The sequence below is a fragment of the Guyanagaster necrorhizus genome (assembly GCF_019112545.1).
Source record: "Guyanagaster necrorhizus MCA 3950 unplaced genomic scaffold BT62scaffold_15, whole genome shotgun sequence".
In the NCBI taxonomy this organism is placed as follows: domain Eukaryota; kingdom Fungi; phylum Basidiomycota; class Agaricomycetes; order Agaricales; family Physalacriaceae; genus Guyanagaster; species Guyanagaster necrorhizus.
In genome coordinates, this window is record NW_025064894.1 from 148570 (window position 1) to 162633 (window position 14064).

The window sequence follows — 14064 nt, forward strand, 5'->3', positions numbered from 1 at the left end:
GTCTTCCTCCTCAACTTCGACAACAACTCTGCTCTTCTTGCCCTTGACCTTCTTCTGCACCTTCTTCTCAATTTTGCCCTTTTTCCTCGGCCGCTCCTCTCCCTCCTCAGTCATGTCGACTTCTCGGACTCGCTTGACCTTGACCGTATCATCATAGATACAGACATCCATGTTTTCATCGACAACCTTGGCACGCTTGCTCTCTCTTCCTCCATCCTCGCCTTCTCGCCGCCGCTTCCGAAAACTCAGTCCCTTCAGATCAAGAGTCTTCACTCCTTTCTCCCCCTCCTTTTCTCCATCGTCCTCTTTCTCTTTAAACCCCGCGCGCATCAGCCGTTTGACCTCGTTCCCAACCACCCGGTCCTTGACATCCTTCGTCAGCATCTGCTTGAGCTCTGCAACAAGTAACCGCGAGGCCTCGTCCACCATCTCTGAGTCCTCCCATGTCGTCCGACGCCGCCCATCAAAGCCTAAGAAACGTCAAGACAGCAGGACAATAAAAGAATCAACTGACACACCATGGAATACCCCTTTCTCACCAGGACGTAGCTTCACATTCCTATACGCTAACCGCTGATTGGTTCCGGCGAAAAAAATTAAAGCGCGCCTTGCTGATTCAGGATCCAGAAATGTCACAAACACTAACCCATGCTTCGGCGCGGACATCACCTTCTCCGCCGGGAATTCTTTGAAAAAGTCCCTGACCTCTCCCTCCGAAACACCACCACCACTGCGTTTTCCGTCTTCAAACTCCACAATGATGTACTCCTTCCCGTTCGTCAACAGCGCCTTCTCCACCTCGTCCTCCGTGTACCCCTTGTGCAGGTATTGTAGTGGATTAGGCGAGGGCGAACGCGGTCGATGTTCCCGGTACCGATCGTTATATCTATCCCGGCCACTTCGACGACCATCCGAGCCCCGTCCCTCTCCGTCCCTCTCCTCCTTCTTCCATCGTTCTCGTGGCTTCGCTTTGAAGGAGTCCATCATCCGTCTCTTGTCCATGCCTTCCTCTTTCTCTGCTGGCTTCTCTTTTTCTTGCTTTATCTCCGCCGCTGCCGCCTCTCTGGCCTTCTGAAGCTGAGGAATCAATGGTCCTGAGGCTCCGTTCGCCATGGCCGGCCTCATAGGAGATGCTTTAAGTGGATTATGCAACGCAAGGGAGCTCGAGCTCACTGCTGGTCCGTGCTGTTTTGTTGGATTCGCAGGAAGAGCATGCGACTGTCGTGGGTTAGCCGGTAAAGAATGGTGAATCGATTTACTGTTACCACCAGGTGTTGACGCATTCGGTCGTGGTGTTCCATTGTGTTTCGGCGTCGGAACTGCGGGTAAGGGAGGCGTATCTTTGGTTCCTGCACTCTTCTTCACTGCTTCTTTCCGCTTTCGCTTCCTGTCCTCCAATTCTTTGATGACCGCTGCAACTCTCTTGCCTTGCCCATCGAACATGACTTTTACATCTTCAGCACTAGCGCCAAGAAGTATCTTCAAGCTGCCTCCAATGCCTCGAATATCTAAGCCCGGCCCACAAATACCGTCAAAACACCGTTTCGCGTCTTCGTGCGTACGAAAGTCAATCCACACTACACCTAGGGCCATCCCATTCTCTTTGTCAATCTTGGGTTCGAAAACCTTAATCGGTCCATACCCGCCAAGATGTGCCCGTAGCTGAGTATTTGACGTTAGAGGGGACAGGTTCGTCAGTAATAAAGCGGTGGGAGGCGGAGGAGTTGTTGATATCCCGTGTTCGTACTACAGACTATTTAGCGAGAACCATGTCGATAGTCCAAAACCCTACCTCATATGAAACATGACCTAGCTCTTCACGCAGCGGCCGTCGCTTAACATTAGAGTTAAGACGCGGATCTGGAGGCTTCGCGGGAATTTCTGGCTCACGTATCCACAGATCTCCATGTCCGGGAACAGGTATCCATTCCCCATGACTCAATATCTCTCCCTCGTACCGATACACGATCTCCTTTCCCTTTCCCTTCCCTTTAACGCGGTCCTGGAACACGGAAGGTGATACATAATCCGGCATGCACGAGATGAGGTGCTGAAAATACGGGGGTGTGAGTGCAGTGCTTGAACTAGTTCCTGGTGCAGCTGGAGGGCCATCACTTGAATATCCCACTAGATCATTAACATTGGAGGGAAAGGGAAGTTTGTGTATGGATGGATCGTGTAGGACCTTGTATGAACGGACTGACGGATATTCTGACTTATGAGGTGGCCAATCGGGTAATGGAGGCAAGGTGTATAATACTGGAGTACGTGGGCGCCTGGGAGGTGAGGGTGGAGGTGGAGGTGGAGGTGGAGGTGGAGGTGGGGTTGCTTCACGTGGCGAGAAGGGTGATAAAATGTCAGAGGGGGGCTGGGGTGACGGACTTGTTACGCGCTGAGGAAGTGTTATTGGTGTAAAATGAGGAACGCCATGTGCTGGAGATGACGGTGGTGAAACGGGCCGGACAGTCCTTTGGGGAGAAGAGGGTCGTGTAACTGGCGAAGGAGACGCTGGCACACGTGAGGTTGACGATGCAATATTTTCTGAGGGTGAAATGGGTTTCGGAGGAGTTGATATAGGCGGTGGCGCTGCCGAAGGGGGCGGCAGAACTTCGGGAGGTGGTGGCGGAGGTACCGACTCGTTCGGCGGCGGGGGCGGCGGAGGAGGATCCATACTCGGTGGAGGCGGCGGCGGAGTTGCTGGGGGAGGGGGAGGCGGCGGAGTTGAACTAGGTGGAGGAGGCGGCGGTGGTGATTTCGTCGGCTGGGGTGGCGGTGGTGGCGGATGAGTGGGCGGTGGGGGACCACTACCAGATGGCCTCCGCGGCATTGAGAAAGAGATTGCAGCCCGATTAGAACCCAAAATACCTGGTACCGGCGGACTATTCACTGTCTTTACACCATTCACGGCGCCATTAGGGACCCATGTATCAGCATGCATCGACGATGTCAAGGAATACACGCTCTTCGTGCCCACTCCATTTATTCCACCATTAATACCCGTTCCTCTGCCCTCTGGCGTCCCATTCCTGTAGAGAGGTTTCGATATGCGACCCGCGTGAGCTGCATTTCCATTTACAAGACTGCGTGGTCCTGTAGGTATCTTCTTCGTTGGGTGAGCCGCCAGAGAAGGTCCAGAAGCAGTGGAGCTCGGTCCCGCGATGCTAGAAGGCGGCGGGGGTGGACCTCCTCGCAATGCTCTTGGGCCCTTCGGTGGCGCTTTGCCAGACATTTTGAGAAGGGGTGCTCGTCGTGAAAGAATGCAGACCACAACGAGCGACGGTGTAAGTGAGCTACAACGCGTCAGTCTCGCTGGCCGTAGTGATTGTTGTCGTCGTCGTGTTCAACGTTGGGAAAAGCCTCTTCATCATTGGCTTCGGCGCTTGACTTCAATAGGAACAAACAAAGACTGTTTTCCATTTCCGGCCAATTCTTATTGGCACAACTCAATCTTTCTAATACAACAAATACCCGATAGCAGCATGGCGCAGTGGTAGCGCGCGGGGCCCATAACCCCGAGGTCACTTGATCGAAACAAGTTGCTGCTATAATACTTCTGACTTTTTGAACTAGTTCTTGACTTCGTGGGATTCGTCGTCGGTCGATTCGTTAACAATGAGTCATGATCTACTGTCCTTGATGTCATGGTCATTGATTAGGCTTGAAGACGAGTCAGTGACCATTGTCCACCACCACATTATATAGACATTTTGACGAACTGCAAGAAGTCTTATGCCCAACCGCTACTGTCCGAGCCAGACATAATAATTAGAGAAGATATTGATAGCCTGGATTATATTGTTGTCGTCGGGCAAGTGGACTGTTTATCTTCGAATTGACAATTGCAATTTGAATTTATGTCCCACTCTCCGACTAACCACCACCAACTCCTCACAAATTCATCACAAATACGGACAGAATCGTCTCAACAAAGTAACCTTGATCGTTTTCTCATATTTTCTCTTGTGTACATCGCAATATGCCTCATTGATCCATGAAGACGTAACCTTGACATACTGAACACCCCAGTTGGTTATGAACCGGATCCATCAGCTGGGGCGTACACGTTAGGTGGTCGCTTGCAAAGTATGTTGCAATTATTGGCGGCTCATTTTTGATCATCTGTAGAGTATTACGGAAATGATAAAGGGCAGTGACGGATCCGCTACCTCGTGTAAAATGTCTCCAAATTTACTTGATTGGAGCTTACGACTCTCCATTATGGAATGGGGAGGTTTCCGCGAATTTCGAGTGAACACTTTTCACCCAAAGTAGCCCGCAGGAAGCATGTCAACAAAAGTCCAACGCAAAGTGAGCGGTTATCTCCAGCTGCGCGGAAATCTGAAGGACTCGCAACGGTCGCGGTCACGATCGAAAATATTCCGATCTCTTAACGCGATGCTTTACTGTGAAACACTGCCTTTAGGCACACTGCTCGTGCCCTGAAGGTATGTTTGCTTGTTTTCACGTTACAAAAGTGTCCTCAAAGGTCCATTTATCTCAGCCTATCCCCAGAAATTTCCTGTGTCAGAGTGGTGCTATATACCTCCCATTGATTCCTTTCGCAACGTGTCAAACTTTTCATGGGCAACTGTTGTGACGAACCGAAGGCGACCTGATCTCTTAATGATTGGTTCTCACCGAAAGGACTGAATGCGGCTGGTCTCTTTCTATGGGTCAGTTCTTATCTCGGAACTCCTTAGCATGAGAATGTGATTGGGCGCGAGTTCGTCGGTTACAGAAGGACGTCGGCGCCTATCGATTACGATGATTACTCGGTACCATACGGAGGCTGGAATCGGGGGTACCATTAAAATACACCTGGGATCGCAGTTCACACCTCTCTCAAAGCTCCTTTCTGTCTAGCCTAAACCTTTCACATTCATTGAGTTGTCGAAGCTCTCCCACAGACACGTCATATGGTCGTTACATAGACAGCTTTACAGGCTTAAGCTTCTCACTCGTTCTGCATCTGGATCCAAATCGTAGCTTGCGGAACAACTCGGGGTCATGGTACGGAACGTTCACAAGACAACCTGTAAGCGTCACGAAAGAAATCTTAAATCGGCTCCGTTTTGCTCAACATTTCGGAGATGAGACCTTTACAACTTTCAATGGGAAGATTCTTCAATTTAAACGCCTAACTTGGGTTCGTTCAAGGTCTGTCGATGAGTCTACTGCACCTTGGAAGTACATTGAATGTTTCCAAATGATGTCCACGAGGCGCAAATTCCGGATGAGCAGCACTCTATCACCGGTGCCGTGAAGAGGCCATCGGCGATAAGCTGCCTTTCCGGACCAAATAGACGCCTCCAGCACCTCGTGCATGTCCTTAATTATAACCACCTCATATCTGGTCCTGTACCGCTTTCCCCGTCTGCCCCACGATCATTATGTGGAAAACCGATGCTCCCAGCTCTATCTTCTTCAAAGAAGAATACGAAGAACACACAACGACCTTGTCTGCCTGCATCTCCGCATTGATGGCAGCGCGTGAGACTGACAGGGTGAACGTTATCCGCTTGGAGCACATCAAGTACACCAGCGGGTTTCTCCACGAGGCCATCCTTGTTGAGCTCCAGGAAGTGGATCCTGACGTTGCTGAGCCTCGGAAAACTTATGCTCTCATCGATCGCGACATCGGCCAGCGTCCTGCCCGAAAACCATTTTTCTCTTCGTCATCATCCTTCTCCTCCAACAAAGCCCGCGATGCGGTCAAAATTTCCCGAGATAAGCGTTTGTTCTCCATCTCATGCCAATACAAAGTTAGACAATACATTGAGTTTAATGCACACCCCTGGCCCTTCATAAAGCTCCTCGTCGTGGCGACAAGTGTGGCGGAAACCAAGCCCGAATACAATGTGATATCTGGGCAGTGCTACTGGTATGCATCATCCATTTGGGATGTTGTCATATTACATCTTCGAAAAGTTTGGCCCGAATGGGAACAGGCCACTGGTGGGGTAGTGTCCGCAAAAGGTCGAGCTCGGGAGATGTTTACGAAGTTTGAAGGAGCGTGGACGAAACGGGAGGCAGAGATTAAGGAACTACAGAAGGTTAAGTTCACTCATTGTCTTTGCGGTTGACTTGCTATCTCACCTTGTGTTCGCTTCAGGCTCAAAGACAAAAGGAATACAGAGCCGCTTATGTGGAGGGTCTTTCAAAAGGGCGAAAAGAGTCCGTGCAAGAGAAGGAGGGTCTACAGCGTAAAATTGACGGTCTCGAGGCTCGGCTGAAGGCGTTGGAAGCCCAGCAAGAAAAATATCAGTTGAAAAGAGGATTTCATGGATTGTGGTTTTATCCCTGGCGCTCTCGTTCTGAATGAACGTTCCTATTTTCGTTGCTCTACGCATTACTTACTGATGTTTCGGTCTCCCTTGGGTCTATGCACTAAATTTTGTTCACACTGATAACTGGTTCGGACTGCATGTAGTCACTGTATAAATGCTGATTTCTATTTGTTTTCGCAACACTGGTGACCCAAATTTCTGCCTTCCCATTGAAGTCCTAAAAGAAAGCCCAGGAAACATCAGCCATTTCCAAAGTTTTCAGGTGCAATTGAAGAAATAGAGGCTCTGAGCGACTTCAACGTCGGATACAGCCTCGTCGACTTATACGGAAATGGCTGTACAGGAATGCTCAAAGCACTGATAGGTGTACCGAAATAATGGTTTCATCTACGCTGGAAAAACCTCGCGATTGTCATCAAAATGTTTTGGAAACCTTGGCGACGAAGATCCTGCAATTAAAATCCGCCTCCTTAAATTCGTAGGAACGTTTCTGCTGATGATGATCGCATTTCCCCGCGCCCGATAGCCTTTCAAGCATCCTATCATTTCCCCCTTCTCTCAGGACCAGACAAAGTAGTGCCTCCGCACTCTCTGCCGTAGAGAATTATTTGACAACCTTCTGATCCAGGTCACACCATTGCAGGCCTGCCATTGCTTGACGACCAAACACGCTACAAATTCCAAAATTCAGGTCTCTCATGGACGAGTTCTGGTCCACGCTTTCTTACGGGAAGGACTGTGCAGCATTGAGTTTTTCGAAATCAATCAATGATGGGAGATCGTACCATACGTACGCATCTCCAACTGCTATTTCCACATCAATCACGTTGAACGCGAAACACCTCCATTTTTCCGAGAGACTTACACATATGAAGTCGGCTCGTGAATCCGCCTCATGCTTATAAAAGACGCTCACAAAAAGCTTCCCGTTTTTCTATATCCTTTCCGTCCCACTGCATCTTCGATGAAAGTGATTCTTTCCACGACGCTCCTTCTCTCAGGGCCTGTTTTAGTCCATGGCCTATGCCAGAAATATGTCGACGCCGCCACCACCGCTGCTGAAAATCTTCAGTCTGCGTACTTCTCGGGTGGAACATATCCCTCTCAACCCGTCTGGATTAGTGCAGTAGACACATGGCATCTTCAGCGACGTGGGTTTTTACTTTCGCTTCTTTTTTTGATCGAGTTTCAAGTGCATATGGTCCAGTCGATAGTTTGGCGGGAGCATCCACTTACTCCGGCATTATCGATACTGTCTTCACCGATTACGAGACCCAACTTCAAACTGGAGGCTCTTATGACGACGTTCAATGGGTCTCTATCGCCTATCTTCTAGCCGGAAACGTAGACATGGCGAAGACGTATTATGATATTGCCAGTACGGCAGTTGATAGTTCCTATTGTGGCGGTGGATGTGCGTTATTTCTTGAGTGTTTTGTGGCTCACCTGACGCGTATCGAAGTGTTTTGGAGCTCGGCAAGGGACTACAAAAATGCCATCGTTAGTACCCAAACATCTATTGCGTAGGAGATACCTGACGAATCGCTACAGACCAACGAGCTTTACCTGGCCACTTCCGGTTACCTCTATGATGTGACCCAAGATACCCAATACTTGACGAATCTCAAGAACAGTATGTACGCTTGCTTTCCTCTCAACACTAAGCTTACTCAAAAGCGTGCAGTATGGGAATGGTTCAACGCTTCGGCCATGCGAGGCAGTAACGGACTGTATAACGACGGTCTCACCAAAGACGGGCTATGCGCCAATAACGGTCAGACCCAGTGGACCTACAACCAAGGCGTCGTCCTCGCCGGTTTAGGTTTCCTTTACAAATGTATGTCCTTCTATTCAAATTCTCCTCATTCCTGACTAACCTCTCTTCCAGATACCCAGGACGAAAGTGCCATTACCATGGCATGGTCCATCATGGACGCGGTCCTTGCGGACCTTGTTGACAACGGTGCCCTGCGTGAATCCTGCGACAGCACCACCTCAAGCACTTGCGACAACGACCAGGTCTCTTTCAAGGGGATTTTGGTCGAGTATATGGCATGGTTCCTCAGCCTCACCGGTCGCGACAATGGCACCAAGTACTCGGATTTCATTAAGCTGCAGGCTGATAAGGTGTTGCAGTATGCTGTTGGGTCGGCGGGCTGGTACAGCAATCTTTGGTACGATCCCGATGCCAATGGTGCGGTGTGGACGGCACCCTCACAAGGTGCTGCACTTGGCGCGTTTGTGGCTGCTGGGGCTCAGAGTTGCTGAAGGATGCTGTATTGTAATCGATCCAATTATCGACCATTGTGATCAACTTACTATCAAAAGAAAACAAGATCAATTGATTGATGCTAGTACGACGCAAGCCCCCCCCCCCAAAAAAAGGAAAAAGGCTAGGCAGGCTCCCGATCCCATGCTATATCGATGAGGGTGATAGATTCCTACAATGGCTACAAGCCGAGGCAAACACTCTTGCATTAACATGGTATAAGAGATGGGAATGGTTAAGGTTAGGCATACAACTTGATTGGTGATTGTTGGATTCGCAAGGTCTTTAGTTGAGAGTTGGGAAAACCAAAGGTGGCAGATCATTATCTTGGTTGATTGAATCGGCAGCCTCTGTGGCAGGAGAGTGGTTCGCAGTCGAAGTCTGCGTGGAAGGCTGGGAGGTGGCAGGAGAAGAAAACGTGGAAAGGATCTGATCTGACGCTACTCGCGGGAAGTACGTGGTCCCATTGACGACACGCGAACCTGGGAAAGGTCGATGTTCAGCGGGAGTGTTGGACGCACGGGATCGGGCCTCTTCCGTAGCGCGGGCAGACTGAGGGAAAAAGGTGGTTCCCTTCAGCTCAAACGCACCATCGGCCGTGCGGTCCCCATGAACATAATACGTAGTTCCGTTGCGCTCGAACGAGCTGGCAGACAGACACAGCATCCCAGGGTAATGATAGAACTCAGGGATATAATACTGCTTTCCAGGGGGAGCTTGTGGCAGTGGGACGGGAGCTAGCGTGACGTCAAAGCACGTGCTGGTGGGAATATACATGGGTGGGGGGACTGCGTTGTACCACTGTGGATACCCCGCGTACGCGCCCTGCGGGATGTGGGGCAAGAGAGGCTGGGTGTTGGGTGCGGAGTAGGGCTCGTAGTTGTTCGCTGTGTAAACTGTCAAAAACGAGTTTATACTAGGAAGCGAAGAACCAAAAGTCATACAAGGGTTCATTTTGATGTAGGAAACAGCAGGCGACTTCTAAGAGCAAGCTGTAGCACCGTAGAAGATGAATTGGAGAGAAGGGACCACAGAGACGTCGGTTTTATAGGGCATGAGCCAGCTATAAATGATGGACAAAGGGCTTCATCCTGAACAAAGATATGCATCAAGCCACCTAGGTCCAAGCAGAGGCCATTGAAAAAAAAACGCGATGCTTTGTCTTGTCTTGGTAACCAAGACAACGAATGTATTGCCACTTGTGTGGTCTGTAAAAAAATAACTTAGCTACGCCCCAGCGCCTCTACCACCTCGATGCCATCGCCATTGTTCAAGGCATGTTCACACGAGGCAAAGTGGCATCACTGATCTTCAATTTTAACTCGCCGTTGGTGGAGGTTTTGAGGGGAGGGGAATTACCACCGTCGCACAAGGAAAAAACAACTACCGTTCATGCTGCCGTCAAAGAATTTTCTTGTGTCAATTCAGCCCTAAACAGTGGCTAGTCATGTGCATCGTAGATGGCTGGAACCGGGTATCAGTGAGGAAGGATGAATGCACGTAGAATAATTCGCTAGCCAAAGGTCCCATGCCGGGGTTGCCACCGCAGAATCTAAGGAAAGCCAAGATAAGAGCCATAGCGCTGGGTTACTGCGCCAACACATGGTCGGGCCGGCCCGACGATAACCATCGTATTCGAAGGGAGGATTAAACGGAGACACGTAAGTAGGACAGCATAATGAATTGATCCAAACCATGCGGCTTATGTCGTGACCAACGAAGGGGACGAAGGGGAACGGCAGAGAAAGAGTAGCTATGAAAGAAAACCAGGAGCAGGCGCCCTTTGCTTGGTTCGGAGGTTGATGGCAAAGTGACAGGTCGCGTCCAATTTAAATTGCATTTAAATAACTTAAAATTTTACCGTCTATTTTTTCTTCCTTTCCGTCCCCTTCCTCTTCCCGCTGACGCTGCATAGCTGCGTGTCTGGCGCGTTTGTGACTTTGTTGAAAGTCTGTCCTATACTGGTATACCAGTTGTAACGACTTGTAGGTTCTGTTCAATTCCTCGTGTCCTCCAAGTTTCCTATCTTCATTAATGTTTGCCGCTTTTTGGTTCCGTTGCTGTTCGTTTCTTCGACTGATATATGAATCTGTTAATAGCCAACCATTCATTGTTCAGTATACCCTCTCCTACTGAAGGACGAACTAAAGGTCGTCCTCGACTACTATCATTCACGCGACCCTCATTGTAACTTCACGCCACGCTACATTAATTCCCCCACGAACTTGAATGATGTTACAATCCCTCCTTGCAAGCGGGGAAGATCCTCTTCAGTATGTCCGTCCATTGAAGCGACCGCTGTGTTGCTGATAACGCTTTTCAGTGTCTTATGTCTTCATTTCAACGTGCAAAAGATTATACCTGGATACTTCTCTCCCGCCGACATGTCAGAGACGCTCGACTTCCCTGTCTTACATGACTCTCGCATGCCTACACACGTCTTAGCCTTGTTTCCTCCTTCTCACAACCAGTCTTCCATCGCCCGACCGTTAATTGCGCCCGTCGACGCTGACTTGTATAATCAAGGCTTCAGGGTCGACCTTATTCCTCCGCCGCCACCGGGTTCGACTCGACCCGTTCCCCACTCCACACCGCAAGGACTCTACGTTTCTATACCCCTCGTGCTCCCACTCACGACGGTCCCGCACCCGCCGTCAATGTCTCTTCTCCTTCTCTTCGCACTTGGGCTCGAAACGAATATCAACGATCTCGCTTTTCGCATACTACCTGTGTCCGTAGTAGAGGAGTTCCCCAACGCGGCAGCAATGGCCCAGGTTATGGTATCTCTAAGCGAGGAGGAGTTTGAACGGAGGTTCCAGTTTAATATTGGCCTCTGGAAAAACGTCCTTGGACTGGGGGTCACGAATAACCGGGTCGTCGAGGTCATACGCTTGGCCTTTAATGTCACGGCCGAGGCAAGAAGATTAAGAAGCCGGCAATTGAACGAATGAACGACCACCATACCTTATATTATCACGAGCCTACCTTTGGCACTACTATTGCTACAGAGGTCTTGTTTTTGCTACTGTCCTTTCTCGTTTCATCTCAATCGTCCATATTATACCAGCTTTCTTAATGATTTCCTCTCGCTTTCAGCATACATGAGTACTTACTACCTCGCTAACGCTTTCTGATGAATATCTCCCCACCCTTATAAGATGTCCTGATTGATCACTGTAGCTGTACTTTCCATTTGCCGTAATTCACTAATCAACTGTTTTGTAGGTCTGGGAATAAATTCTTCTAGTCCGAGATCTTCTGAGTCTGAGAGCTACGTAAGGCTACACATGCGTTGAAGGGCCATGGACACGCATTCATATGCTAGCAAAACGTGAACTAGACACTACCAGAAATCCTATCATTTCGTGTCGACTATGTATGCCTTTACCATAGTTTTAATTAAAAGAAGGGGGGGCAGCTCGCCTGACACGGGCCGTAATCGTGGGAAAGTTACGAGATCTGACTTTGAGCTTGCAAACGTTCCTTGTTCTATTCATCTTTTGCTCCTTATTACCATCGTGATACCTAACTGAATGGCGATGCAGCCTAGGTCATGGCAAGGTGAGAGATTTTTTCTTCAAAGAGGGAGATGTATCGGATTCCTCATGGTGCCATGCGCAGGATTCTGTATTAGTCTTCTATTGTTGCTCTCTTGCGTATTTCGATTAGAATGTCGGGGGCACATCTTCTCCGCAGTCTTTGGCATGGATATTATCTTCCCTCACATCCACTCAGTCAACCATTCAGAATTGTAGTAGCGGTAATTATGGTTGAGCTCGGTAAACTCACGCAATCGTAGTCGGAAACACTCTTCTGAATGTGATCCAGCCAGCGGATTAACTATGCATGGAGCATCCGAGAACCAATTACTTCTTCCGCAGCGTTCGCCGCCCCAATCTCCGCATCCTGGTGCAAGACTGGCACTACCACATGATTCGCTGGGACGAGCCATCGGCGGCAGATCCTGATAAACAGAGAGTGCTCAGAGCTTGGTGAATTATCGTGATCCTTACAGGTGACTAGCTGTCGCTCAGAGCATACCCCGAGAGGTGCTAGGCGTGAGTATATATTTTCTCTTTTTTTTCCCTTGATGAGCAAGACATTTTTCTAGATGATCAATGAATTCAAGTTCGGACGGTGATTATCCCTTCAACACTTTTCATATTCGAACACTATTAGTAGTTTCTTCCCATGTCCCATTATTTCGGAACCAACCTGGAGGTCAGGATTGATCTGCCTGGGGTGTTTTCTCTCGCGATTTTCGCTGTCACAACTCGTACCTCGCACATATACACAGGAGAGTTCCGATAATTCCATTTGGAGAACTATTGGTAAACATTCTTGATGTCTCAACTCTATTCAATTGGTCGGCATTTGGTATCGCCCTTTTGGCGTGCACTTCTGGATTCATCTCAATTTACTAGACAGTGGATGTGATTCTCTTCTTGTTTGCAGTCCGATCTAATTGGCACCATAAAGTGATTGTCTCGCTACTAAACCTACATCTTACAAAGGTTATGCCGCACTAGGAACAAGAAGGAACTCCGGCGTAGACGACGTCGGTGTTGATGGAAACTGATCGGTGGGCATCTGTTATGATATAAGCCATCTTTCGTAGCTCAGACCTCTCTAGACCTTATATCTATAGACTAGCACTATCCTACTTTTGCTAGTGGTGGACCGCATCAATCTCGACCCATTTCCTTGTCCTTCAGGTGTACACAAGTATCACAAAAGCTACCAGAGCTGGACGGTCGGCTAACCGAACGAACTTGTAGCTCTCACAGGCAAACGAACTTCTGCTGCGGTCTGATTCATTCGCAGGACCTCCTTCGTGTTGTATGGTATGCTCATTGATATGCCAAGGTCATCCGTGTCTTCACTAATTCCAATGCAGGCATAAATACTCATCGAGCTCAGGGCTGATGTATGGTGACAACCTCCCGGAACCTCTCACACTGTCTGCCGATCTAGACTTGCGTTGTGAATCATGGCTACCAATTCTCGATGGGGTTCTGGCTACCTTTTCTGTATCTCTGATTTTTCCATGCCACAGTCAACGCTGACCTTTCATTCCATTTTCTGTCCTGTAATCTGCACACGCTTTCTTCCCTCTCCGGCTTTCTCTCGCTGGGCCTTCTAGATTATTGAGCTCGGTTACGACCTTCTGGTCAAAGCTCGGTATCCCTTTCCTTTCTTTGTCTGGACGCTTTTCAGCGCCAGCACTTTGGCGTCGTCACTGGGCGCGTAAAGTCCGAACATGACAGGATGTGGCATACTAGACATTCACGATCCGCAAGTGTTTCAACGTATGCCATTCATTCTGTAACCTTCGAAGAATGTCATGGGAGCTACCTCTGGAAATTCCAAATTTGGGCAGTGTCTGAATATTCACCAGCGTGTCCGTCCGCAATGCAACAATGGACATTTTCTCAACCTCTCAGACATATATGGGAACCTATTACCTCTCTTTGGCGAGCCTTTATTGTACCTAAAACGAACGGGAGC

General features: G+C 49.1%; 6 protein-coding genes and 1 non-coding gene across 7 annotated transcripts; 5 read left to right on the forward strand and 2 right to left on the reverse strand.

Moving 5' to 3' along the window:
- Positions 1 to 133: 133 nt before the first annotated feature.
- BT62DRAFT_183587 (uncharacterized protein) lies at positions 134 to 2939 on the reverse strand. The gene is made up of 3 exons (XM_043179963.1): positions 2866 to 2939; positions 1793 to 2816; positions 134 to 1746 (listed from the first exon to the last, which is right to left on the reverse strand). Exons 2-3 carry the CDS (start codon positions 2669 to 2671, stop codon positions 481 to 483), a joined length of 2145 nt encoding a protein of 714 aa, XP_043038709.1. The 5' UTR covers positions 2672 to 2816; positions 2866 to 2939; the 3' UTR covers positions 134 to 480.
- Positions 2940 to 3473: 534 nt separating this feature from the next.
- BT62DRAFT_t94 lies at positions 3474 to 3545 on the forward strand. The gene has a single exon. It is a non-coding gene; the product is annotated as a tRNA-Met (tRNA).
- Positions 3546 to 3864: 319 nt separating this feature from the next.
- On the forward strand, positions 3865 to 5372 carry BT62DRAFT_1076903 (uncharacterized protein; the record flags this gene model as incomplete). The annotated part of the gene is made up of 5 exons (XM_043179257.1): positions 3865 to 4355; positions 4424 to 4445; positions 4701 to 4801; positions 4987 to 5146; positions 5221 to 5372. Coding segments are annotated over exons 1-5 (504 nt in total), but the record flags the coding sequence as incomplete, so codon positions are not given.
- On the forward strand, positions 5091 to 6448 carry BT62DRAFT_933015 (uncharacterized protein). Its single transcript, XM_043186473.1, has 2 exons — positions 5091 to 6053; positions 6113 to 6448. The coding sequence occupies exons 1-2, from the start codon at positions 5391 to 5393 to the stop codon at positions 6320 to 6322; spliced, it is 873 nt and encodes a 290-aa protein (XP_043038711.1). The 5' UTR covers positions 5091 to 5390; the 3' UTR covers positions 6323 to 6448.
- A 712-nt stretch (positions 6449 to 7160) lies between these two features.
- On the forward strand, positions 7161 to 8589 carry BT62DRAFT_933017 (glycoside hydrolase family 76 protein). The gene is made up of 6 exons (XM_043186474.1): positions 7161 to 7438; positions 7495 to 7701; positions 7750 to 7787; positions 7839 to 7920; positions 7972 to 8124; positions 8176 to 8589. Exons 1-6 carry the CDS (start codon positions 7252 to 7254, stop codon positions 8553 to 8555), a joined length of 1047 nt encoding a protein of 348 aa, XP_043038712.1. The 5' UTR covers positions 7161 to 7251; the 3' UTR covers positions 8556 to 8589.
- Positions 8590 to 8698: 109 nt separating this feature from the next.
- On the reverse strand, positions 8699 to 9756 carry BT62DRAFT_183635 (uncharacterized protein). The gene has a single exon (XM_043179964.1). It carries the CDS (start codon positions 9508 to 9510, stop codon positions 8842 to 8844), a length of 669 nt encoding a protein of 222 aa, XP_043038713.1. The 5' UTR covers positions 9511 to 9756; the 3' UTR covers positions 8699 to 8841.
- A 666-nt stretch (positions 9757 to 10422) lies between these two features.
- BT62DRAFT_933020 (uncharacterized protein) lies at positions 10423 to 11808 on the forward strand. Its single transcript, XM_043186475.1, has 3 exons — positions 10423 to 10592; positions 10656 to 10829; positions 10880 to 11808. The coding sequence occupies exons 2-3, from the start codon at positions 10789 to 10791 to the stop codon at positions 11505 to 11507; spliced, it is 669 nt and encodes a 222-aa protein (XP_043038714.1). The 5' UTR covers positions 10423 to 10592; positions 10656 to 10788; the 3' UTR covers positions 11508 to 11808.
- The last annotated feature ends 2256 nt before the right edge of the window (positions 11809 to 14064 follow it).

What these genes read in the sequence shown, in the direction of transcription:
- BT62DRAFT_183587 (XM_043179963.1), bottom strand. Translation starts at nt 2,671, where the DNA reads ATGGATCCTCCTCCGCCGCCCCCGCCGCCGAACGAGTCGGTACCTCCG. An exon ending in TAGGTCATGTTTCATATGAG is followed by an intron (nt 1,747 to 1,792) that starts GTAGGGTTTTGG and finishes AATAGTCTGTAG; the next exon opens with TACGAACACGGGATATCAAC.
- BT62DRAFT_933015 (XM_043186473.1), top strand. Translation starts at nt 5,391, where the DNA reads ATGTGGAAAACCGATGCTCCCAGCTCTATCTTCTTCAAAGAAGAATAC. An exon ending in AGATTAAGGAACTACAGAAG is followed by an intron (nt 6,054 to 6,112) that starts GTTAAGTTCACT and finishes TGTTCGCTTCAG; the next exon opens with GCTCAAAGACAAAAGGAATA.
- BT62DRAFT_933017 (XM_043186474.1), top strand. Translation starts at nt 7,252, where the DNA reads ATGAAAGTGATTCTTTCCACGACGCTCCTTCTCTCAGGGCCTGTTTTA. An exon ending in GGGACTACAAAAATGCCATC is followed by an intron (nt 7,788 to 7,838) that starts GTTAGTACCCAA and finishes GAATCGCTACAG; the next exon opens with ACCAACGAGCTTTACCTGGC. An exon ending in TTTAGGTTTCCTTTACAAAT is followed by an intron (nt 8,125 to 8,175) that starts GTATGTCCTTCT and finishes CCTCTCTTCCAG; the next exon opens with ATACCCAGGACGAAAGTGCC.
- BT62DRAFT_183635 (XM_043179964.1), bottom strand. Translation starts at nt 9,510, where the DNA reads ATGAACCCTTGTATGACTTTTGGTTCTTCGCTTCCTAGTATAAACTCG.
- BT62DRAFT_933020 (XM_043186475.1), top strand. Translation starts at nt 10,789, where the DNA reads ATGTTACAATCCCTCCTTGCAAGCGGGGAAGATCCTCTTCA. An exon ending in AGCGGGGAAGATCCTCTTCA is followed by an intron (nt 10,830 to 10,879) that starts GTATGTCCGTCC and finishes AACGCTTTTCAG; the next exon opens with TGTCTTATGTCTTCATTTCA.